General features: G+C 32.4%; 1 protein-coding gene across 4 annotated transcripts in view; it reads left to right on the forward strand.

The window, feature by feature from the left end:
- Positions 1-4,208: 4,208 nt before the first annotated feature.
- The window catches only part of LOC115713214 (uncharacterized protein At4g15970), a 54,019-nt gene continuing 31,720 nt past the window's right edge, over positions 4,209-26,507 (forward strand). The window contains exons 1-2 of one of the 4 annotated variants that reach the window (XM_061113410.1): positions 4,209-4,702; positions 9,455-9,832. In XM_061113410.1, coding sequence (XP_060969393.1) covers positions 4,478-4,702; positions 9,455-9,832 — 603 coding nt within the window. In that variant the 5' untranslated portion in view covers positions 4,209-4,477. Of the gene's footprint in view, positions 4,703-9,454; positions 9,833-17,392; positions 25,131-26,507 lie in introns of those variants that run through there. The other 3 variants (XM_061113408.1, XM_061113409.1, XM_061113411.1) reach the window with 3 other exon arrangements.

Here is a 26,507-nt window from a genome sequence, read left to right on the forward strand (position 1 = left end):
ATCCAAAAAACAACCAAATCGTTTTAAGTCCAAATTTCTTGCAAGAAAATCAATTACCATGGCTCTGGTGCCAGTTGTTGGAAGTTCTTTTACCAGGATCTTAGATCTACTCACAAGTATGTTGATTTAACAACCTAAATATGAACTTCTAAAACGATATGAAATTAAACACATAAGAGTATCGAAATCTTACGTTGATTGCGGCGGAATATATATGTCTCCTCCCACTCGGATCTCTAACCCGATTCCTTTCTCGTAGCGAGTATAATCAAGATCCGAGCCCGAAAGTCCTTCTTTGTTGTCTGCGAAATCTACACGGCCTTCCTCACTATGATTGAGGTATTACTTGATGTGTGTGGGCACTACTCTAGCACTCATATATTTCGAAAACGGTGAAGGTATAGAGAGAGAGAGGGTGGCGGCTCAGAGAGAATTTTCTGAGAGAAAATTCTTTCAGAATAATGCTGAGAAAAGCTTTTTCAGAGATACAGAGATGTGTTAAAAATCTGAAGCCTTTTCCTTCTATTTATAGAAGACCACCAAGGGCTATGATTGACATTTTGAACTGAGAAAATCAAGGGAAAAGGAAGGTAAAGGGGGCCGGCCTAGGCAATGTGGAACAAGGCTTGCCTCTTTTCCAACTTTCCTTTTTCCTACACTTGATAGTTTCCCTTTTTGTGAAATATTGCCATTTCCATTGTTCAACCATATTAATGATAAATATAATTACTTAATAATTAAAAATAATTATCAAATAATATATTATCATTTATTTTATTAATAATGAAACTAATTAAAGTTTCCCAATTAATAAATATGCCCTTCAAAATCTCTATTTACTGTTTTGCCCTTAATGAGTGCCAAATTCTCAAACTGACAAGTTTATCTTGAGAATTCTTAATTGATTAATTAAAATCAATTAAATGAGTCCTACAAGTAATATCATCTCAACTAGTGAGGGGACCATGGGTCTATATATCCGAGCTTCCAATAAGCAGATCTTGAATTTACCACTTAAATTCACTGACTTATTAATTCTTCGTTGAATCCACACATAGAACTCAGAATTGCACTCTCAGTATATAGAATGCTCTGTATGTTCCACCACATAGACACATTATTAGTTATCCATTGTTATAATCCTAATGTGATCAATGATCCTCTATATGGATGATCTACACTGTAAAGGGACTTAGATTACCGTAACACCCTACAATGTATTTTATCCTTAAAACACTTAACCCTGTATAAATGATATTTCAACTAAGTGAAATGAGTACTCAATCATTTATCTCGTTTGGTTAAGCTCGAAGGAGATCACCCTTTGCTTACTATTCGCCAGATAGAAGCTATAGATTCCATATTTATGTTAGCGCTCCCACTCAATCGCACTACCGTGTTCCCAAAATGTATGTATTGCCAGACTACAGTTTTAGGCTTAACTAACAAATCAAAGAACACGAATAACACTCTTGAAATTAAGCCTAACCATATCAGGATTTAGATCATGTGATCTAGGATCAACTTCTGATATTGAATTGAATAGATGTTTACGGTAAGTTTCAAAATCTAATTCAAAGTTCAATATCGGTCCATTCCAATGCATACTCCATGCATCCAACCTGAGCTTTACTTTAACCTATGTTCTGGAAAGAACATAACATTTCTCCAAATGTAAGTAAACTCTGTTGTAGATTATCATATCAGTGAAACCCAGTGTTCTGATAAATCTAGGAATACTTTATTCACATAGTCATGTTTATTTTCCACTGTGTTGACAACACAATAAACATGTTCAAGTATGTGAAAGGGGTTTGGATGAATTTATAAACCAAATAGACAAGCAATTGATTAAGTGAACCAAAACATACACAAGTGAATGGAAAAATTACTTCTGTTACTTTATTGATATAGAATAATCTGGATTACATTGAAACATAGTTTTATTTAGGGCATAAAACCCAACACAGTCCCCACGTTTCACATTTACAACATGTGGATATAGTGAAATAAATATTGATAACCACTTTTTGATCTTATCAAGAAATAATCTTTTTGAAACCGAGGTTATGTATCCCAACTATGGCTCACGTCTTTTGATCAGTTTTCAAGAAATAGTTGGTCACATTCTGCAAGACATTAGTTATGATGATTGTCCTCGATGTTGCCTTTCATGAAAACTCCTAAACTAGTCTTTTGAGATTTCTAGGATATAAATCACATTTTTCTTATTTCTCTTAATCTTTTAGCATACTCACAAGTGTGTGGGTAAATGAGTTGCAAGCTTTAGAAATTCATTATCTACCCTTTCTAGCAATACAGTTTCAGTCTGCTATTTTGCCATCCTAGTTGCTCCCCCAGATGATCTCAAAATATTGCTACCTCGCAATGCTGTGTTTTATCAGTGCCATTGTTGGGACATGGTGCGAGACAGATATCTGTTTATTACTGCTTAACCTGAAGCCAGATATCCGTTGTACTTCATAAACTCATTCAATGTTCAAGACTATTATCCACGTGTCATGTCTATATTTATGGCTTGAAATATGGGCATAAGATGAGTGTTTGATTTAAAATTGTGGTTACCAAAATACTATAAACAGAGACCTATATGATTCATTTTTGTACCACTTATGTTCTTTCAAGATTGTACCTTGCTAGAAATATTTTAAGCTTGATAAATCCATAAAGTTATTATCACTTCTTTTCTTCCCTAAGTTCTTGTGGTAGGGGGCAATAATAGCTTTTGGACTAAATTGTAAAACCTTATTCAAGTTTGTTGATTCCCCTACTTGTCACTTGTGGTTTTAGTGTTGATATTGCTCTCACATTTTCTTTATATATTATGCAATTTATTTTGTGCTATTTACTTGTTGCTTATTGGTTTTGAGTTGCACTATTTTCTTCATCTTGTATTCTTCATTTTACATGTATTTTTTGAAATAGAGTTGTAACTATTTAATCATTATTATACTCTTTGTATTGTTGAGCACAGAGTTGTAATTTTGTTGATTTTATATTTTCATTGAAGATTAATATTTTTCAGTAGATATATATTTTTATTATCTTCTTGTCAATTTTTTATCTTCCTAATTTTTTATTCCTTCCTATTTTTTTCTTTGCTACCAAACATATAGTTTAGTTGTTTGTTCGTTTGTTGAATTGGACTTGCTGAGACCATCTCCAATGGTTAAACTAATTTGGTGTAGAATCTTCTACGTTTTGGTGTAACAACTGTAATGATTCACATTAAATGTCACACTAAATATTCCACTAAATAAATATATCTTACTTAAAAGATATTGCATTTTATATCATTTATATTAATAACTAAAATAACTAATTCATCATGTAATATCATGACTACTAATAAGAATTTAAGATTTTAAAATAATTTAATATCAAATAAAATATTAATATCAATAATTTAAACAGCGAAATTGTTATGTGAGGAAATAATTTTGAAATTAGTTTGTTTTAATAATAATAATAATAATAATAATAATAATAATAATAATAAAACTGAGTAATAGGATGGATATTGATGATGACTACAAGAAATGATGATAATACGGTAATGACATCAACTTTAAATGTAGTAGCGACTATAAGAAATGATGATAACACTTATTTTGAAATTATAAGATGAGTTTTCTATAAATTTATTGTATTCTTTATATTTTAAATCTATATTTTATGTGAGTATTGTTTAATTTAGTTCGTTATTATAATATACATTTGAAAATATTTTTTATGTGTTTTTATTTTATATATGAAAAATTGTACGAAGAATTGTTTTATTTAGAATTTTTTAGAGTAGTCTATATAAATTTATTTATTATTTTTAAATAAATATATACTTTTTATAATATTCAAACATATAATTTAAAATATTTATAAAGAGCTGCACGCAAAGTGCAACCTATTTACTAATTTTAATACTTTTAAGAAAAAATTTAAATAAAATCACACAAAATAATATATTATTGGAGATGCTCTGAGTATTTCTTTATTTGTTTAATGAGGTTCTTCCCTATAAAAAACAAATAATATAAGTTCCATCAAAAATTAAAATCGTAGATAATATTTTGCAACTTGCCCATGGTAATGTTTGTCTCATTCACTCTATTTATTTATAACTGACCATTAATTAAATTACAAGTTAATTATATATGTTACATCTAGGAATAATTTTCTTTTTGTAAGGAGGTACATCTAGGAATTTTTAAGTCTTCGACTATTATTATTATTATTATTTTGACAAAATATATAAAAGATATATAATATATAGGATTATTTAATTACTCATTCAAAGAAGGAAAAAAAAAATGCCCCCAAAGAAACAGAAGAGAGGAGAATAAGAGTAATCCTAATTCTATGTTTAACAGTAAGAATAAGAAGAGAGGAGGATAGAGAGAGAGAGGAGAAAGGAAACAAATCATAAAACATATAAAGAAAACAAAAAGTGAGAGAGAAAATGGTGACCAATAAAATTGAATCGATTACTGGAGTGAGCCAAGATGAGAACAGTAGTAATAATTCAAGCTCAGTGTCAGGGTCAGTGTTGGTTCAAAGGATTTTGAGAAGAACAGTTTTAATTGGAGCTGTGGTTTTGGGCTGTTATGTTCTATTCTCCTCCATAAGCCCTCATCAATTTCTCCCTTCTTTCTTTTATCCATTAACTTCCAATTCCTCTTTTCCGGTTAGTAATTATTACTCTATACTCTTCTCTTCGTTTTATATATACTTATCATCAGAAAATTAAAAGTTTTGCTTTAGTTTTTTTGTTTTTTTTGTTTTTTCCATATTTTTATTCATAAGTTTATCTTCTTTATTATGTATCTATACTTTGTACATAAAAAGGAAACTTACATGGTTTCATTTCATTATATGATGAGGTGTTACATCGTTTGATCTCCTTCTTCTTCTTTTATATAAGTTCAATACAAGTGATTTGTTTGCCTTTAACTTTAAAATTGATAGAAATCTCAATTTCTTGGAGAAATTTCAATGGCTTTAGAAACCAAACAAATTGAGATAATAAGATATTTAATAATATAGTATATTTAATTAACTCTCTTGTTGTAACATTTTAAATTATATATTACTTTCTAAATAATTAGTGAATATCAAAGAAATTAATATGAGAGAGAACAGTAGTGTATGTCCACAATAGAACGTTTCATTTAGTGGCCGACCTAGCATTAAAGGTTACACACTAGTCGTCAGGTTTCTATTGCTGTCTTTTTCTGGCAAAACTGTCAATTGAAAAAGGAAAGCTTATATATATTTTTGCCAAAAAATGGCAACCCACTAGGATAAGAATTTTCAACTACTCCCTCTCAATAAGTTCTAATGAAAAAAAAAAAAAACCATTTTTGATAAAAAGAATCTTTTTTGGAGGGTATCAGATCATAATCACGTTATAAAAATATTTAGGCCAGCTGTTTCAATTTACATGTTTGTTTGATAATATTATTTTATATATTTTTTGAAAAATTAATGGTAATAATTTTGGTAAAATAACTAGGAAAATAAAAGGAAGAATCTGTGTGTAAGTATATATAATATAAGCTTTCCTTTTCCTTATCGATTTAGACATACAACTACTGTTTGTTTATTTATTGAAAAAAATTGGAATATTCAACTTGTGTGTACCATATGATGGCTTTCGTTAAACAGTAAGCAGTAGGCACACATGGGTTCCATCGATATTAAAGTCTAATCACTTATGTAATTTATTTACTTAATTTGGCAGAACTAATTAATTAAATGATTGAGTTTAGGTGCCACCGTTGACTTAAAAAGTACATATTATTACTCTTGATTTCAGTACATGGTTAATTAAAAGTGAATTTAATTCCATATGCACTAATTTTTTTTTTTTTGAATTTCCATAAACTATTTTGTTCATATTTTTTTTTTTTTTGGATCTAAAAATGCCAAAACAATTCAACTTCATTGTTGATTGAATATTTTAATTTTAGTTCGGTTATTTTTGTAGTATTAAATTATTTAATATTTCACTAAATTATATTGATTTAGACCGGATATTTTCTACACTTTACTATTATTTAGATTACACACTATACTAGATTATTTACTGCATTAGCATTATTTAGTTCAAGATATTAATTAAGAGAAAATTTTAGTTGGTAGGATACTAGCTAACAATAAAATAAATAGGGAAATTGCAATTCAAATGAATCAAACATCAATTAATTTTAGAGTATTGTTAGTAGATACTAATAATTTTCATTAATAGGTGATATTTTGTGAAGAGTTATTTTTATATTAATTATTAAATTAAAATATGTAATACTAACATGACACTTGGTGATATAATACACCTACCGGTATTTTAATATTTTTATTAGCTTTATGAGATGGAGAAAATCATAGAATGTAAATTTCTTGTTTTTTTAATAATTATCTCTTTAATAAATAATGAATTGAGATGACCTTCAGCAAAAATAATGAATTGAGATGACGTGTAAATATAGTAGAACCCTTCTGATGATCTTTTTTTTTTTTTTTTTTTTTTTTTTTATTTCTTTCCTAATAATAAATATTGTATATATAGGTATGTTTTTAATGGGTATTACTTATATATGGGTATTTTATTATTGACTATTAAATCAAATCTAATAGTTGATATTTATAATCATTAATTAAATATTTTTTTTGAATCAACCATTAATTAAATATTAAAAATTAATATTTTTAATTTTCCCACTTTTTTGTTTGATTTTTTTATTTTCTCTACATTCTTAAAATAAATGACACTATTAATAGAAAAATAAATTATATATAAAATTGTTGTTAAAGAAGTGAAACAACACGTACAAAAAACTAACAAACTATTTTTTTTTTAACAAAAACCATTTTAAAGATTAAAAGAAAAGTGTATATTTATTTTTTATAAAATTTTTCCAATTTATTTTTGTCTACTGTTTGTTATGTTTATTATGCTTACACGTTAATATACATTAATATATATTTTTCCAATTTATCTTTGCCTACTGTTTGTTATGTTTAGGATTTTGCAATTTATCTTTGCCTACTTGTTTTTTCAATTTATCTTTGCCTACCAATTTTTCTAATAATAAATAATATATAAGAGCAACTCCAAGGATTCCTCAAATTTGAGGATGCAATGGCTAATCTTCTCCAAGGTAGCACCATTTTGATGGACAATATGCAGTCTTTGCTACAGTGCTAATGCATAAATGCAGTGCACTGTAGCAACTGTATTTTTTTATTATTATTATTAATATTTAATAACTGATTTTTGTTTATATATATTGTTTAATATTAAAATATCTTATATTTTATTAATATAATAATAAAATATATTTTTTGGTGTAAATTTTAGTGTTGTGGTTAGAGTGGAAATATTTTTTGACATCAAATTTAGTGATAGTGTAACACTAAATTTAATGTGTCCTTGGAGATGCTCTAAGGTTTCTGTCTTCTAATAAAAAAAAAAACACATTAATACACATGTAAGTGATTCTTAATTTTATAATAATAAATTAATAATTAAAGACCTCATAATTTTTTTTTAAAGGGAAGACCTCATAATTTCATAAAATAATAAGATAGTAATTTAAATTAGTTTCTAAAAATAATTTATAATTTTTTAACATATTGATTGTAATCGTTATATTCAGTTTTATAAAAGATAAATATAATTTTTTTAAAAAAAAATATTATTAGTAACTTACTATAAAAAGTTATTAAATTATTATATTATTAATTTTTTTTAGTACTCATCAATAATATTAATCATTAAAAATTGTTCCACATATATCTAAACAAATCGGTCAAACATTATTTATTCTTGCTTTTGAGTTTAAGATGGCTAGGTTCCTTACGCAATATAATACCATCATATAATTGTATTCGGTCATGTTTTTTATAAATGGTTTTTGATTTTTCTTGGTCTTCTTTTCTTTCTATTAATTGGTTGAATCAGAGAATAAGTGGAAAGAAATGATGGTTTTTTTTTTTTTTTTTTTTTTTTTTTTCTTTTGTTTGTTTTTATAAAATCACACCAATTAACCATTTAAAGGTACAAAAATTCTCTTGGTCAAAAAAAGTACAAAAATTCTCTTTGAAAAAAAAAAGGACACAATTAATTATTGTTGATCAGTTAATAGTTATGGATTAGTTTGATATGTAATTTTATAATGGATTGAACCGATCATTTAATAATAGTTATGTAGTATTTTGATTTAGATATTTTATATAATTATTTATTTGTGATTTAGTATAAATTTAATTTTCTTTTCGGTCATTTAATTAAAATATAAAATTTTAATATTTTTAAAATTAATATTTATATTATTTCCTTGTAAGTGTTCCATATATGTCTATATAAATATTCGGTAGTACCAGGGCCGTCTCAAGGTGTTGAGAGGCCTAGGGCGAATTTTGAAATGAGGCTTTTTTTTTTTTTTTTTCACAAAAATTTAAAATAAATATTATTTAAATTTTGACACAATATCGATTTTAACTATTTTATCTCCATATAACAAATAATTTTTCTTGCCACGTAAATTAACTCGATAATGTAATATTTAATTATTAATAACATCTCTATTGGAGTACTATATATTTTGGTACTTTTGTTAAAAATATAATAAAAAAAAATAGTATATCAAAAATTATTTTAATTTTTGTTACTAGTTTGTATCTTGAAATGCTACTGTACTTTATATATTAGAGTAATTTCATAAAAAAAATATACTAAATATAATATTGGGGCTCTTTCATTTTTACACTTTAAAATAGTTTTTTTTTTTTTTTTTTTTTTTTGCATTTTACGAAATTCTACATAGAAACCCCTATTGCAACTAGCGCTGCAACAATTTTAGAAAGCTAAACCGTAAATTTGAAAAAAAAAATAAAAAAAATAGTATATGGAGTAATTTCCCTTTAATATTTTCTCTAATTTTTGTACCAGTATGTACCTTAAAATACTATTGTACATTATATATTAAAGTAATTTCACAAAAAATATACAAAATATAATATTTGGTCCAAAATATTATATTCTTATTTTAAAGAAATAAATAAATAAAATAAACCTTACAAATTTAAACTAATTCTTCACTATGTATTTGTTCTTATATGGATGTATTATGTAAAACACAAAAAAATTTAAAATAACCAAAATTGGTCTCAACAATGAATCGAACCTTGGACCTCAACAATCTCTACAAAATTCAGCTTCCTTGCTTCCCACTTGTGCTACAGCTTTCTCTAGATATTTGTTGAACTAAAAGATATATATACTCTTTTGTGTGTATATATATCAATTTAATTTTTCGGGGGCCTCCAAAATAGTGGGGCCTGGGGCGTATGCCCCGGCCGCCCCACCCTCTGGCCGGCCCTGGGTAGTACACACATTTATTGTTATTATATGCTCTATTAAATGATGATATATCAGGTGTTGATGAATAATAATAGTGTGGATGAATTAGAAGGAGTTCTAAGAAATGCAACAATGAAAGACAAAACGGTAATAATGACAACACTAAACGATGCATGGGCAGAACCAAATTCAGTATTCGATCTATTTATAAAGAGTTTCAAAGTTGGGAATAATACAAAGGGACTATTGAAACATTTGGTGGTGATATGCCTAGACGATAAGGCCTACAGTCGATGCATAGACTCACACCCTCATTGCTATCAGCTTAGGACGAGTGGTGCGAATTTCACGAATGAGGCTGCCTTTATGTCCCCTCACTACTTGGACATGATGTGGAGAAGGATTGAGTTTCTTGGTTATGTTCTTGAGTTGGGATACAGCTTCGTATTCACGGTATGTATATTCTATATATTTAATAATAAAAATATATTAAATACCAATTTATTAGACCATCATTTTGTTTGATGAGCATTTTAATATTCTCAGTTTAATTATTTAATTAAGTGATTAATTAAATGCGGAATAATGAAACTGGTAACTCTGTAACTCCAGAGAAACCCAGAAATACAAACAGTGCATAAAAATAAAAACACACAAGATTTTTGTACATGGTTTCAACAATCCTTTCAGATTGTTACTAGTCCACGGGGCCACGCCCAGAGATAAGATTCATTAGATCAGTATCAAAAATACAAAGTAATTGACTTATGCATAAATAGACTCCCTCTTATTGTATGTCGCAAGCTTGATGTATTCCACCTACTAACCGAATCTTGATAAAACTCCAAGAGCTCGAACTCCCTTCGATCACCTTGAAGAGTGCTTGAATCCTCCTGATTCAAGGCTTAAAGGCTATCTCCCGAAAGCCTATACAACCATCTCCTGAAGGTTGTGTGCTTGTATCATCCTGATGCAAGACTTCAAAAGCAATCTCCCAAAACTTATAAAAACCCTTCTCCCGAAGGTGTGCTTGTATCCTCCCGATGTAAGACTTCAAAAGCAATCTCCCGAATGCTTGTAAATACCTTCTCCCGAAGGTGCACTGATGTTCTTCTTCGTTGTAGACTTGAATACAGACTCAAGACAATACAAACTACAAATAAACAGAGTAAGAGTCGAACAACTCTTCTCTACATAACAAAGACACTCTTTCCTTAAGATATGAAAGTGAAAATGAAAGAGATACAAAACCTAGCTGTTATACGATGTATTTATAATGAATATACATCTTATTGACATCTTACATTCGGTCTGAACAAGACCTCAGCCCACTAGAAACTTCCCTAAAATAATTCTTCAATCAGTCCAGGAATTTCTGTTCCTGTACCTACAGAATCGTGAGCAGTAAGTACAGCTTTCCTTTTATAGAAAAGGAAAGTTTAGCTCTGGTTTTCTCTTCAAGTAATCTGATCTGAGAAAATGAGAAACTCAACAAAGGAACAGATTATACAGCTGGTTAGATAAAAAACGAAATGGGTAACCAAACTTACCATTTTTACCTTCTTTTTTTTTTCTAAAATTAGGAAAGCTAGACAACTTTCCTTCCAAGTTTGAATACACAAAATAGGAAACCATATTAAAGCATACCATCCAAAAATATACAATGAATAATAAATTATTTTTGTCAATTAAATATGCCAAAAATAGAATTAACAATCTCCCCCTTTGGCACTTTGATTGACAAAACATTTTATTATGAGAAAACTTGCATCAAGTGTTAGAAACCAAAGCAAATAGCTTCTTAAAGATAAAAGAGTATAGAAAATACTCCCCCTGCATGAAAGCACTCTAACACATAAAACAAAGAACTTTTTTTGGACGGAAAAGCTTACAAACCGAAGACAACTTTTTAAACGAAAAAGTGCAAAACCACAAACAGCCAACTCCCCCTAAAAACAAGGGTCCAGAGTTGTAACATAGAATCCAAACAATGAATCCAAAAAAAAGAAAAAAACTACTCCCCCTTTTTGTCTATCAAGGAGCCAAAGATAACAAAAACAAACATGGACAAAGTCATAAGTTCAAGCATACAATAATAAAAAGCAAGAGATAAAAAAAAGTTGAACCACTTATTCATCATCATTGGGTCGGAAGTATTTCATGATGCTGTCCATTTTCCTAAGAAGCAAGGCTTGACTTGTCTCCATTCTTCCCAAACGCAAATTGAATTCTGCCATTTCTGTAGGAGCAGAAGTTGAAGCAGATGCAGCAGCACGATCATTTCTAATACCAATTGAAACTTTAAAGGAATACCAGTGTCCTCTGACAAATACTTTGCCAAACATAAAAGAGTCCTCATCGAGAAAATCATCAGTGATGTTAGCATAAAATTCCTTCACAATTCTATCCACATACCCATCGAAGCCAATCAAAGTATCCACCCATTGTCTTTCTTTCAACATGTTATAAACCACAAATGGCTTATGAGCAATGACATTAAAATTTTTCTCCACAGTAAAATTCCTATTCTCATAGAATTTCATATCTCTAGCATGATCATTATAACAAAAATAATGAGAGTGGGGCTTGAAGTTATCAAGAGAAATACCAGAGGGCCTCTTTCTTTTCTGTGGAAGAACAGGACTTGGAGAGACAATGGGCCTTTTTCCTTTGTCCTTCTTTAGAACTGTAGCACGGACAGGAACAGGTTCTGTAGTGACAGGATCAACTTCTGGTTCTTCACTTTCGGATGCAGAATCATGAACAGCAGGTTGATCTTTGGGCACAAATTCTTCACTTGAATCGGACAAGCCCTCTGAATCATGATCCTCCTCAGTTTCTTCTTCAGGTTTAGAATCCGAAGATGAGGCGGAAGGGGGATTCTCCTTGAGATTTTTGGCCTTTGAAGATGAAGACACCACCTTTTTCCCTTTGGAAACATTTTTGGGCAGAACCACTTCGGGCTTTTGAGAAGTAAATACCTTGGACCTTGTTCGAGAACTCACCATGGGCAAGGTCACTATAGCTTTGTCGACATTGGGAGCACCAATTGAAGAGGAAGACTTCGACAATGTGTGATCGGATGAATGAGATTCATCATGATCACCAAACCCAGGTGTTGAAGAAGCAATTGGAGAAGCAACGACTGGTGGAGAGGCGAGATTGATGACTGATTTTCGAGCTTGGGTCTTCGATTTTCTAGCAGATTTTGTCGGAGCAGAGGACGAACCAGGTACTTCAGTCACTGGTGCAGGCGGCGCAGGTGGGGTGATCGGAGATGCAGAAGTAGAGCCTCGAGAGGGCTTCTTGGACGGTTGAGCATTTTTGGTTTTTGACATTTCTCTTTGAAACCCTAGAAAAATACACTCTCACACTTGAAAAGATTAGACTTTTGAAAAAAAAAATAAAAAAGAGAAGAGAGAGTGGTGATCGTGGATGAGTGGGTAGTTGAGAATATATACACTTTGATTTTACTTACCCAAAATCAGAAAAAGAATGAAAAGGAAAGTAACTTTCTTACCTTAGACACCACGTGTGGAGAGGAAAAAGGGAAACCAAAAAGATTTTTCAAAAATTGGTCAAGGTTTCCTTAAATGGAAAAAGGAAACAACATATCCCCACACAATCTAAGAATTAAACACCCTACCAAAACCGAAATTGCCACCAAAAAAGGAAACCAAAAAATAATTAAATAATTTAGAACAAGTTTCCTAAAGCACCACAAGAATAAGACCAAATCTCCAAAAATAAAGGAAACACACTAGATATAAAGCAATTAACACATGCTTCCATAAATGCAAAAATAAAAGGAAAAAATATTAACAAAGAATCGAAAAAATATGCCCCCTTTTTTCTTTAATTTTTTCAAAAAATGCCCCCCAAAATAATTTGCAAATAATGAAAAAGAAAGCACATAGAGACACATAAAGCACCAATCAACACTTAAGAGCAAAAAAATAGTGCCTAAGAAAATAATGAAACATAACAAGATAAAGAACAAGAAATTTTTAAGAAAGCTCAATTGACAAAATCGATCACAATTTTTTTTTTTTTATTTAAAAGACAGAAAAATAAAATGACCTTGATATTTTTGCAACTAAAATTCACAATGTCCGCTTGTCTTTGTCCCTGATGAAAAAATCAAACTTATAAGAATAGTCAGAAATTATTTTATCAAGCTAATGAAGTAGTAGAATGAAGTCATACCGGTTACGCAGGAAAAAAATTGACTCAGTCACCAAGAATATTAAAGCAAATCAAACAGTATGTAACAGCTTTATAACACCATTGCCGAGGATAGAAATTTTTTACCACAAACTGTGTTAAGCATAAGTGTGTGAAAGTGTAAGCAGAGAACATTTCCCAATTTGTCAAAAAGACTTTTTCTGATAAATTGTAACCATAGGAGACGCTGTCACACTACCTCAATGGTAGCCCTTTTCAATGATAGCGTATCTTCTACATAACTCCTAATTACATAGTTCCAACTTACTCAGAGACGGCTTTCACACATTGAGATAGGTAGCTCTATTCATCCAATGGAACTTGAACACACAGTTTTTAAACATTATTATTCGAAAATGGTAGCTTACATAACACTGTTTGATGTATCTGAATAATCCTATGAGGAGTGAATACTTTTCCTGAACAAACATGTATGACACCATAACATTACAAACATTAGTAATAGAATAATGACTGTAATTCTTATAAGGTTGAGATTTTCTTCTAGGACAAGGACAAAACATTATGAACTCTAAGACAACTCAAATATCAAGGATCAATAAGTACAAACACATTAAACAGTACAAACCCCTAAGGATTTCCTTAGAGAAATAAAACGTACCGAGTCTAGAGCTTTAGTAAAAATATCTGCAATTTGCTTACTAGTTTCAACATATTCTAAGACAAGAGTTTTATTTTCCACAAGCTCTTTAATAAAGTGATGACGGATGTCTATGTGCTTTGTGCGTGAGTGTTGAACAGGATTCTTTGAAATGTTTATAGCACTAGTATTATCACAGAAAATGGTTAAAGTTTTCAAATCAAACCCATAGTCTGCCATCATTTGTTTCATCCATAACAATTGGGTACAACAACTACCCGCAACAATGTACTCAGCCTTAGCTGTGGACAGAGAGATTGAGTTTTGCGTCTTACTGTGCCATGAAACAAGATTGTTTCTAAGATAGAAACATCCACCACTAGTACTTTTTCTATCATTAGCATTACCTACCCAATCAGCATCACTAAAGCAAACAAGATTAGAGTTAGTGTCTTTAGAAAACCAAATCCCAAAATCAATAGTGCTATTTACATAGCGAATAATTCTTTTCACCGTAGAAAGATGGGATTCCATGGGATTTGCCTGATATCGTGCACAAACACCAACACTATAACAAATGTCAGGACGACTAGCAGTAAGATAAGGCAAACTACCTATCATACTTCGATACAAAGTTTGATCTACCTTTACTCCTTGCTCATCTTTGCTTAATTTTAAAGTTGTGCTCATTAGAGTGTTGGTATATTTGGCTTGCTCAAGACCAAACTTTTTCACCAAGTTCTTTACATACTTGCTTTGAGTGACAAAAGTTCCCTCATTTGATTGCTTCACTTGAAGACCGAGAAAATAAGTGAGTTCACCTACCATGCTCATTTCAAACTCCTTTTGCATTTGGGAAACAAAAACCTCCACTTCAGAGTTAGAAGTAGAGCCAAACACAATATCATCAACATATATTTGAGCAAAAATTACATCAAAATTAATATTTTTGATGAAAAGTGTTTTATCAACATTTCCTCTCTTGTAATCAATGGAAAGTAAAAATTCAGTTAGACGCTCATACCAAGCACGTGGTGCTTGTTTTAGACCATACAAAGCTTTGTCTAACTTATAGACATGATCAGGAAAATGAGAATCCCCAAACCCTTTAGGTTGTTCAACATACACCTCTCCTTTTAATAGCCCATTGAAAAAGGCAGATTTGACATCCATTTGATACAATTTAATATCAAGAATGCAAGCTATGGAAAGAAGTAACCTGATCGATTCCAGTCTAGCTACTGGAGCAAATGTTTTATCAAAGTCAATACCCTCAACTTGAGTGTATCCTTGGGCAACCAACCTTGCTGTTAGATATTAGTTGTATATTAGCGGTAAAAGAATTATATATTTAGTAGATATTTAGTCTCCTAGCTTTGTATATAAATATGTACTATTCTATGAAATATACACATAATTCGATCACTATTTTCTACATGGTATCAGAGCATTGTGATTCAAAATTCGAAATTCGAAATTAGGGTTCTTAAAAAAAAGAAAAAGAAAAGAAAAAATTAGGGTTTGAGTTTAGGGTTGTTTTTCGGAAACCCTATTTGGAGTTAAAATTTTTTCTCACCGCCCACATAGGAGGACTGCCCAGCCGCCAGACTGCAAAACCCAAAAATCCGACGTCCAGATTCACCGCGCGTGGGGCCCACGCCCGCCATTTGCCGCTGCCCGACATCCCACGCGCCGGCGCGTGAGGGCGCGTCCGGCGTCTTCTCCGGTGGCGGTCGACGTCCGTCACACTCCTGCCCCTTTCTCGTCCTCCTTGCATCGCTTTTCGGCGGTTCTTGGCATTTTGTGGTTTAATACTTTTGCCTTCTTTGTGTTTGGGTATCTATTCCTTTGAGTTTGCTCACTTCCTTTTTTCTATCAATTGTTTTTTTTTGGTTTCGAGATTATGGCAGAGATAAAATCAGATTCAAAATCAGTCGTTGTTTTTGATGTGGTTCCCGTGATGTCTTAAATCACGGACCATAAATTGATTGGTTCGAATTATTTAGAATGGAGTAAGACTATTCGATTGTATTTGAGGAGTATTGACAAAGATGATCACTTGACTGATGAACCTCCCAAAGAAAAAGACGATTCAAGGAAATTATGGCTCCGTGAGGATGCTCGCTTATTTCTTCAAATTCGAAATTCTATCGATAATGAGGTAATTAGTTTGATTAATCATTGTGAATTGGTTAAAGAATTCATGGATTACTTGGAGTTTTTGTATTATGGCAAAGACAACATATCTCGCATATATGATGTTTGCAAAGCCTTCTATCGTGCGGAGAAACAAGATAAGTCTCTTATGAATTATTTTATGGCGTTCAAGAAAACGTATGAAGAACTTAATGTGCTATTACCCTTTAGTCCTGATGTAAAAGTTCAACAGCGTCAAAGAGAGCAGATGGCTATTATGAGTTTTCTTGCAGGACTTTCATCTGAATTTGACTCTGCAAAGTCACAAGTTCTCTCTGGTTCTGATGTCTCCTCTTTACAAGATGTGTTTACTCGTGTTCTTCGCACAGAAACTACCTCTTCGCTCCTCTTAATAGCGCCTTGGTGAGTCGTAATACTTCTGCACCGGAAAAAAACTCTACTCCAAGTGGTTTCAAAGGAGGCAATTCACAAGGACCTGATAATCGAACACCAAATTCTAGAAGCATCATGTGCAACTATTGTAAGAAACCAGGCCACACCAAGTTTGAGTGTAGGAAGTTACAGTTTAAGAATCGACAACAACACTCTGCCAATATTGCAAGCACTAGTGATGCATCTGATAAATCGGTCCTTATTTCTGCTGATGAATTTACCAAGTTCTCAAGGTATCAGGAAACACTTAAGTCTTCATCTTCTTCTGTCACTGTGATTGCTGATTTAGGTAACTCTAATGCATGCCTTCTTTCCAAATCCTCAAAATGGGTCATTGATTCTGGTGCCACAGATCATATGACAGGTAATTCCCGTCTCTTTTCCACTTTTTAGTCTCACAGTCCCACTTCTATTGTCACCTTAGCTGATGGGTCAACAGCTTCTGTTCTTGGATTTGCACTATTGTTCCTACACCTATGCTATCTTTGTCATCAGTCTTACATTTACCTCATTTGTCCTTTAATTTGCTTTCTGTTAGTCAACTCACTCGTAATTTAAATTGTTGCATCTCATTCTTTCCTGATCATTGTTTGTTTCAGGATCTTATGACGAAGAAGATTATTGGTAAAGGACATGAATCTGGTGGCTTGTATGTTCTTGACCCACTTTCGCCAACCTCTATTGCTTGTTCGAGTGTTGCTTCCGCTTTTGAGGCTCATTGTCGTTTAGGTCATCCATCCCTTCCTTTGCTCAAGAAACTTTGTCCCCAATATAGTAGTTTATCATCATTAGATTGTGAGCATGTCAATTTTCCAAACATCATCGTGTTAGTTTGAGTCCTCGCGTCAATAAACGTGCTAGTATTCCTTTTGAGTTAGTTCATTCTGATGTTTGGGTTCCTTCTCCTATTTTGTCTCAACCTGGATTCAGGTATTTTGTTACTTTTGTGGATGATTATTCTCGTGTAACTTGGTTATATTTGATGAAAAATCGTTCTGAGTTGTTTTCTATATTCTGTGCTTTTTGTGCTGAGATTCAAACTCAATTTAATGTATCTATTCGTACTTTGAGAAGTGATAATGCGTAACAGTACACGTCTGCTCAATTTCAATATTATATGACCTCTAATGGCATGCTTCATGAAACTTCTTGTGTTGATACGACACCTCAAAATGGTGTTGCAGAACGTAAAAACAGACATCTTCTTGAAAATGCGCGTGCTCTCTTGTTTCAAATGAAAGTTCCTAAACCTTTTTGGACCGATGCAATTTCCACGACATGCTTTCTTATTAATCGCATGCCATCCTCTGTTCTTAATGGTGAAATTCCATTTAACATTCTTTTTCCTAATAAGTCATTGTTTCCAGTTGCTCCGCGAGTATTTGGCAGTGTTTGTTTTGCTCGCGATGTCCGCCCATCTGTCACCAAATTAGACCCTAAGGCACTAAAGTGTGTCTTTCTTGGTTATTCTCGTCTTCAGAAAGGGTATAGGTGTTATTGTCCTGATCTCAACAAATATCTAGTTTCTATTGATGTTACCTTTGTAGAAAATACACCTTATTTTTCATCTTCCCCTACTTCTACTAGTCAGGGGGAGGATGATGATTTGTTGGTTTATTCTGTCACATCCTATGCGCCTGATACATGTTCTGGCGGGTCTCTTGTTCCTTCACCTGCCTCGGTCGTCACCCCCACAATGTCTACACCTCCACCACCTCCACCACCTTTACCACCTCCTGTTTCATGTCCTGCACCTGCATCTTCGTCATCAGATCCGGAAATCCCAGATGATCTTCCCATTGCACTACGTAAAGGTAAACGCCAATGTACTTTTCCCATTTCTTCTTTTGTGTCTTATAATCATCTCTCCTCTTCTTCTTGCTCTTTTATTGCGTCTCTTGATTCTATCACTATTCCTAAAACTGTTCGAGAAGCGATGTCTCATCCTGGTTGGCTTGCTGCAATGATTGAAAAGATGAATGCTTTGGTTGCGAATGGTACTTGGGTCTTGGTTGATTTACCTTAAGGAAAATAGGCCATCAGGTGCAAATGGGTGTTCACGGTTAAATTCAATCTAGACGGCACAGTTGCTCGCTTAAAGGCCCGTCTTGTTGCCAAGGGTTATGCTCAAACCTATGGAGTGGACTATTGTGGTACTTTTTCTCCTGTTGCTAAACTCACATCTGTTCGACTGTTCATTTCCATGGCAGCTACTCATCATTGGCCTTTGCATCAGCTTGATATTAAAAATACTTTTCTTCATGGAGATCTTGAAGAAGAAGTATATATGGAGCAACCTCCTGGGTTTGTTGCTCAGGGCGAGTTAGGGCGAGTTTGTCATCTTCGCAAATCTTTATATGGATTGAAACAAAGCCCTCGTGCTTGGTTTGGTAAATTTAGTCAGGGTGTTGAGAAGTTTGGTTTGCTGAAAAGTAAGTCAGATCATTCTGTGTTTTATAAAAGATCAACTGCTGGTATCATTTTGTTAGTGGTGTATGTTGATGACATCGTTATTACTGGAAATGATACTGAAGGCATCTCATCCCTTAAGTCTTTCATTCACACCCAATTTAACATGAAATATTGAGGGGAGCTTAAGTATTTCTTGGGTATCGAAGTTACTCGGAGTAAACAAGGTATTTTTCTGTCTCAAAGAAAGTATGTACTTGATTTGTTAACTGAGACAGGAAAATTGGGAGCAAAACCTTGTAATGCTCCGATGAATCCAGTTGTGCATCTTACACGTGATGGGAAACCATTTGAAGATCCTGAGAAATATCGCAGGTTAGTTGGAAAGTTGAATTATCTAACTGTGACTCGTCCAGATATTGCATTCCCGGTTAGTGTCATAAGTCAGTTTATGTCTTCTCCAACAATTCATCATTGGGCAGCATTAGAGCAAATTTTATGTTACTTGAAAGGAGCACCAGGACGAGGTATAATTTACAAAGATCATGGACATACCCAGATTGAGTGTTTTTCTGATGCAGATTGGGCAGGCTCCAAAGTAGATAAACGATCTACTTCAGGATATTGTGTATTTGTTGGGGGCAATCTGGTCTCTTGGAAGAGTAAGAAACAAAATGTTGTATCTAGATCCAGTGCTGAATCAGAATATAGAGCTATGGCCCAGTCTGTGTGTGAGGTAATATGGATTTATCAGCTTTTGACTGAATTCGGGTTTAAGACTTCTATTCCAGCAAAATTATGGTGTGATAATCAAGCTGCTCTTCATATTGCCTCAAATCCCGTATTCCACGAGCGAACTAAGCACATTGAGATTGATTGTCATTTTGTTCGTGAGAAAATTCAACAAGGTCTGATCTCCACAGGATATGTGAAGACCGGAGAACAACTAGGAGATATTTTTACAAAGGCTTTGAATGGGGTGCGGGTTCATTATTTTTGTAACAAGCTGGGCATGATTAACATCTATGCTCCAGCTTGAGGCGTAGTGTTAGATATTAGCTGTATATTAGCTGTAAAAGAATTAGATATTTAGTAGATATTTAGTAGATATTTAGTCTCCTAGCTTTGTATATAAATATGTACTATTCTATGAAATATACACATAATTCGAATCAATATTTTCTACACTTGCCTTGTTCCGAATGATATTGCCAAACTCATCACTCTTATTTTTGAAGATCCACTTAGTTCCAATGATGTTCACAAACGGTGGTCTTGGAATCATTTTTCAGACTTTGTTTCGAACAAACTGATGTAGCTCATCCTGCATAGCAAGAAACCAATCTTCATCCATTAGTGCTTCTTTTACAGATTTTGGTTCTAAAGAAGAAATAAAACATAAGAATTGAATTATATTAGCATATTTTCTTCTTGTAACCATGCTCTCATCCAAGTTTCCAAGGATGAGATCTGAAGGATGATTCTTTTTAACCCTGGAGGATGGTTCCCTCTGTACGGGATCAGTGATTGAATTTGATGAATGCTCGGATTCTTTTGTTGTTGAGATTTCTGTAGCAACAGATTCCTGCACTGTAACCTCGACTACTGCTTCTGTAGCTTCGTCAGGTTCCTTTTCCTCGGCAGCAGGCTTTTCAAGCAGGTCTTCAATCTATTCTTCTGTAGAAAACTCAGACAAATCTTTTAGATCATCAACAACAACATTAGCAGATTCCATAATAGTTTGGGTTCTCATGTTATACACACGATATGCCCTACTATTTGTGGAATATCCTAAGAAAACACCTTCATCACTTTTAGCATCAAATTTACCAATATAATCACGATCTCATAAAATATAACAAGCACATCCAAACACATGAAAGTGACTTACATTTGGTTTCTTACCTTTCCAGATTTCATATGGTGTTTTGTGAGTACCTGGACGTAAGAATACTCTGTTGATGGTATAGCAAGTAGTGTTAATAGCTTCGGCCCAAAGACTCCTTGTAAGCTTCTTGCCATTCAACATTACTCTAGCCATTTCTGTTAGAGTACGATTCTTTCTTTCAACCACTCCATTTTGTTCAGGAGTTTTAGGAGCAGAAAATTCATGAGAAATACCGTTAACTTTACAAAATTCATCATATATAGTATTTTCAAATTCCTTTCCATGATCACTCCTAATCCTTACAATTTTTCCAATGTTACAATCTTTTTCAACTCTTAATTTCAAACACAAGGATTGGAAAGCTTCAAAAGTATCAAATTTTTCTCTCAAAAAATCCACCCATGAAAATCGAGAAAAATCATCAACACAAACAAAAATATACCTTTTACCAGTCCAGCTTTCTACTTGGATTGGACCCATCAAATCCATGTGCAGGAGTTCGAGAACTCTAGAAGTATTGACATCAGGGACACTCTTGTGAGAAATTTTCAGTTGCTTACCTAGCTGACATGGTCCACATTTTCCCAAAGACTCCTTACCTAATTTAGCTAATCCTCGAACAATCCCTGCAATAGACAATTTCTTCAGATTTTTAAAATGAATATGACCAAGTTTTTCATACCATAGATCAGTAACATTTTCAATGACAGAATGACAAGTAGCATACGTAGTGAGAGTATAACAATTATCACTAGATCTCAGCCCTTGTAAGAGAATTTCATCAAGAATATTATATACATAGCAATGATTGATATCAAAGCTCACAGTATAACCCTGATCACAAATCTGACTAATGCTAGGTAGATTAGCTTTTAGTCCTTCAACCAACATGACATTCTTTAGTTTAGGAAGCCCTTCGAACTTGAGAGTTCCCATTCCTATGAATTTTTCAGTAAGACCGTTACCAAATGTAAGTTCTCCATAGCGCATTGGTCTAATGTTCACAAGATATTCTTTTTCACCTGTCATGTGTCTAGAGCAACCACTATCAAAGTACCACATGTTAGAAGCAACAATTTTAAAACAAGTAGAACCTACCAAGCATTTGTTTTTGACAACCCATTTTTGTTTTTGTAAAACATGTTTATTTCCAAGATAATTAGATTTTAAACATGTTTTGCATGGTTATGCACTTAGGTCGAATGTGACCTTTTATTCTACAAAAATGGCAAATAGGGATGAAACGTCTTCCAATCCCTTTGAAATTGTCAAACTTACCGTGCTGCGTCTTTTCTGTAACAGCAGAGTGCTTTGCTGTAGAGACAGAAACCTGCAAGGTAGAAACAGTTCTTCCAGAAACAAAACTATTAGATTTAACAAAAGTGGTATTAGAATTAGGTTGAGTAGAAGCATAACCCAGACCAGCATGATTAGTTTGGCCAGATTTTTGAATTTTTTCAAAAATAGTGGAACTTGGATTTAGCATTTTAACATTCTTTTTAATGTTATCAAGTTCCTTGGTTAAAGAAATAATTTTAGACTCTTTCAAAGACAGTTCAGGTTCACAACATTTGAGTTTATCTTCCAACTCATTAATGTTGTTACACAAGACTTTATTATCTTTAACCAGGGAGCGATTTTCAGCACATGTTTTCAACCACTTACCAAACATTACCTTGTAAGATTCAGCCATAGAATTCTCATCAATTTCTGACTCATCTGATTCAGATCTAGATTCTTCCTTGTTGTCATCGATCAGGATATTATTCATGCAAATGGTCATTTCTTTTTCCTCCAAATTTCTTGACAAAACACTTGTTAGGACAACCTTTTCTTTTTCATCCTCACTACTCTCGGAATCATCACTCCAAGTAACATTTAACCCCTTTTTATTTTTCTTTAAGGTATTCGCACATTCGGATTGAGTGTGACCAAATCCTTCACATTCTCTGCATTTAATACCTTTTTTACTGTTAGATGAAAAAGGTTTAGAGGGAATATTACCAGAAATGTTACCTTTTGAGCTCTTTGAAAAGTTCTTTTTATTTCCAACAGATTTCATGTATTTTTGAAATTTTTTGCCAACAGAGCCATTTCATCATCATTTTCATCATCAGAAATAATATTTTCAGAAGCATTAAAGGCAATACCTTTACTTTTCTTATTCGAGAGACTTTGCTTACTCTTTTTCTTGATCTGTTGATTCAACTCAAAAGTTCTTAAAGATCCCATGAGTTCCTCAACCTTCATTTTGCCAAAATCTTTTGCCTCTTCCATTGCAAGTAATTTTGTGTCAAACCTATCAGGAAGCACTCGAACAATTTTCCGAACCAAGACAGATTCTTCTAATTTTTCTCCCAAGGTAAAAAACTCATTAGAAATATCAGATAATCTTTCATAAAAATCATTTAAAGTTTCAGTTTCTGACATTCTCAATTCATCAAATCAGTGGTACCTTCAAATTGAATTTGAAGGATTTCCCATGCCTCCTTTGCAGATTCACTAGATAAAATTAATTTAATAAAGCCTTCACCAACACCATTAAAAGTAGCATGTAAAGCCTTATTATTATAACCAGACAATTTTTCATCTTCAATAGTCCAATTGAGTTCGATTTTACCTTAGTATTACCTTTATCATCACTTTCAGTAGGTTGAGACTAGCCTGTAAGTATAGCTCTCTATGCCTTCTCATCTTGCGATTTCATGAATTCTCTCATCCTGACCTTCCAATAAGGATAATTCGACTCATTCAACAGAGGTGGTCGAGTGATAAAGCTTCATTCTGCAAACAAAGACATCTCACACAAAACAAGTCAAACGGAATAACCTCAAGATCTCACTAAGAATTTAGTGACTTTCTTTGACACCAAATGTAATTCTGTATTTTAATATTCCCAGTTTAATTATTTAATTGAGTGATTAATTAAATGCGAAATAATGAAACTGGTACTGAAAACAATTTTTCCGTAGTTACAGAATACAACTCTGTAACTCCAGAGAAACCCAGAAAAACAAACAGTGCATAAAAGTAAAAACACACAAGATTTTTGTACGTGGTTTCAACAATCCTTTCAGATTGTTACTAGTCCACGGGGCCACGCCCAGAGATAAGGTTCATTAGATCGGTATCAAAAATACAAAGTAATTGACTTATGCATAAATAGACTCCCTCTTATTGTATGCCGCAAGCTTGATGTATTCCACCTACTAACCGAATCTTGATAAAACTCCAAGAGCTCGAACTCCCTTTGATCACCTTGAAGAGTGCTTGAATCCTCCCAATTCAAGGCTTAAAGGCTATCTCCCGAAAGCCTATACAACCATCTCCCGAAGGTTGTGTGCTTGTATCATCCCGAGGCAAGACTTCAAAAATAATCTCCCGAAAGCTTGTAAATACCTTCTCCCGAAGGTGCACTGATGTTCTTCTTCGTTGTAGACTTGAATACAGACTCAAGACAATACAAACTACAAATAAACAGAGTAAGAGTCGAACAACTCTTCTCTACATAACAAAGACACTCTTTCTTAAGATATGAAAGTGAAAATGAAAGAGATACAAAACCTAGCTGCTATAAAATGTATTTATAATGAGTATACATCTTATTGACAGCTTACATTCGGTCTGAACAAGACCTCAGCCCACTAGAAACTTCCCTAAAATAATTCTTCAATCAGTCATGGAATTTTCGTTTCTGTACCTATAGAATCGTGGGCAGTAAGTACAACTTTCCTTTTATAGAAAAGGAAAGTTTAGCTCCGGTTCTCTTCAAGAAATCTGATCTGAGAAAATGAGAAACTCAACAAAGGATCAGATTATACAGCTGGTTAGATAAAAAACGAAATGGGTAACCAAACTTACCATTTTTACCTTTTTTCTAAAAATAGATAAACTAGACAACTTTCCTTCCAAGTTTGAATACACAAAATAGGAAACCATATTAAAGCATACCAACCGAAAATATACAATGAATAATAAAATATTTTTGTCAATTAAATATGCCAAAAATAGAATTAACAATCATCATAATTAATTTGAATTCTAATCTCTCAATAATAATAATAATAATAATAATAATAATAATAATAATAATAATAATAATAATAATAATATATACATTGTAATAATAATTTAATATAGTTTGGATTCTTTTTCTCACTGTTATTTTTATTCTTTCTCTCATTCATATAAATTGAATTTTTAGATCGAGTAACAAAAATTAAAATTAGTTGTTGTTGATTAAATTTAAGTAATTCTATTTTTTTTTTCATGTATTTACTTCATTTCTTTGAAGTAATTAAAAGTTTCATTTTTTAGTGTAGTAAAATTTAATATGTAAAAATTTTAACATTATTATCATGTAGTATTGACTTTAATTTATGATATAATTAATTTTTCCAGTCACACTCATGTTATTCATTTACTTAACATTCTTTGAATGTAGTTAGTTGATTAGTAAACTTTGTCTTAGCTATCATTATTAATTAAAGAGTTGTATTATATTATTTGTATTAGGACAGCATATACATAATCTTGATCAAGGTTTTATTGAATTAATAAGATCATTATTCAGTTCTTCTTTATTTTTAGCTGAGCTCTATGAGCTAAAATGGTATCAGAGCTTTAGAATTTCATTCTGAGTTTTTTTTTCACTTCATCTTCTCTGATCATGCTTCGATCGTTGTTTTTCTTCTTCATCTCCTTCGATCATGAATCAATTTCTTTTTTTTTTGAGCGCTTATGGCTCGTGGTGGTGGTCGTAATCAAGCTTTTGAATTAACTGGTGTTTAGACTCGGAGAAAGACAATGGAGGCGAATCATTTCTCAATCATCCATCTGTCTTCTCGTTTTGGTACTGATGATCCAAGAAATCATTATTTCTTAACTAATGGCGATCATCCAAGAGCTAGTTTGGTGGCAGAAGGGAGAAATTATAGCTTCTGACATCTTTCCATGACAATTGCATTTCTCACCAAGAACGAGGTTAAGTTCATCAATGGCTAACTGATGATGACTGCAATGCTTGGTGTCGCTATAATAATATGTTAATTTCTTGGATCATTCACATTTTCTTCTAAAATATCAGAGATAATTTATCTTTATTATGCTTCCATGATATAGAATGATCTTTATAAACACGTTTCATTAAAACAATGGGCCTTTTGTTTTTTAGGCTAAACGATTGATGCAATTATTCTGTAAAGAATCTACCAATGTTACGACCTATTTCACTCGTCTTAAAGAAATTTGGATTATGGTTAAAGAATATCGTCCTATTTCTATCGATCCTTAAGTATAAAGAACAAGACAGGGTTCTTGAAATTTTTATGTCTGAATGATTTATACAATACTGCTCATTCTCATCTTTAGATGCAAGATCCATTTCTTAGTCTTATCAAGGTGAATTATGAATTATA

This window comes from Cannabis sativa, chromosome 4 (assembly GCF_029168945.1).
Source record: "Cannabis sativa cultivar Pink pepper isolate KNU-18-1 chromosome 4, ASM2916894v1, whole genome shotgun sequence".
NCBI lineage: Eukaryota > Viridiplantae > Streptophyta > Magnoliopsida > Rosales > Cannabaceae > Cannabis > Cannabis sativa.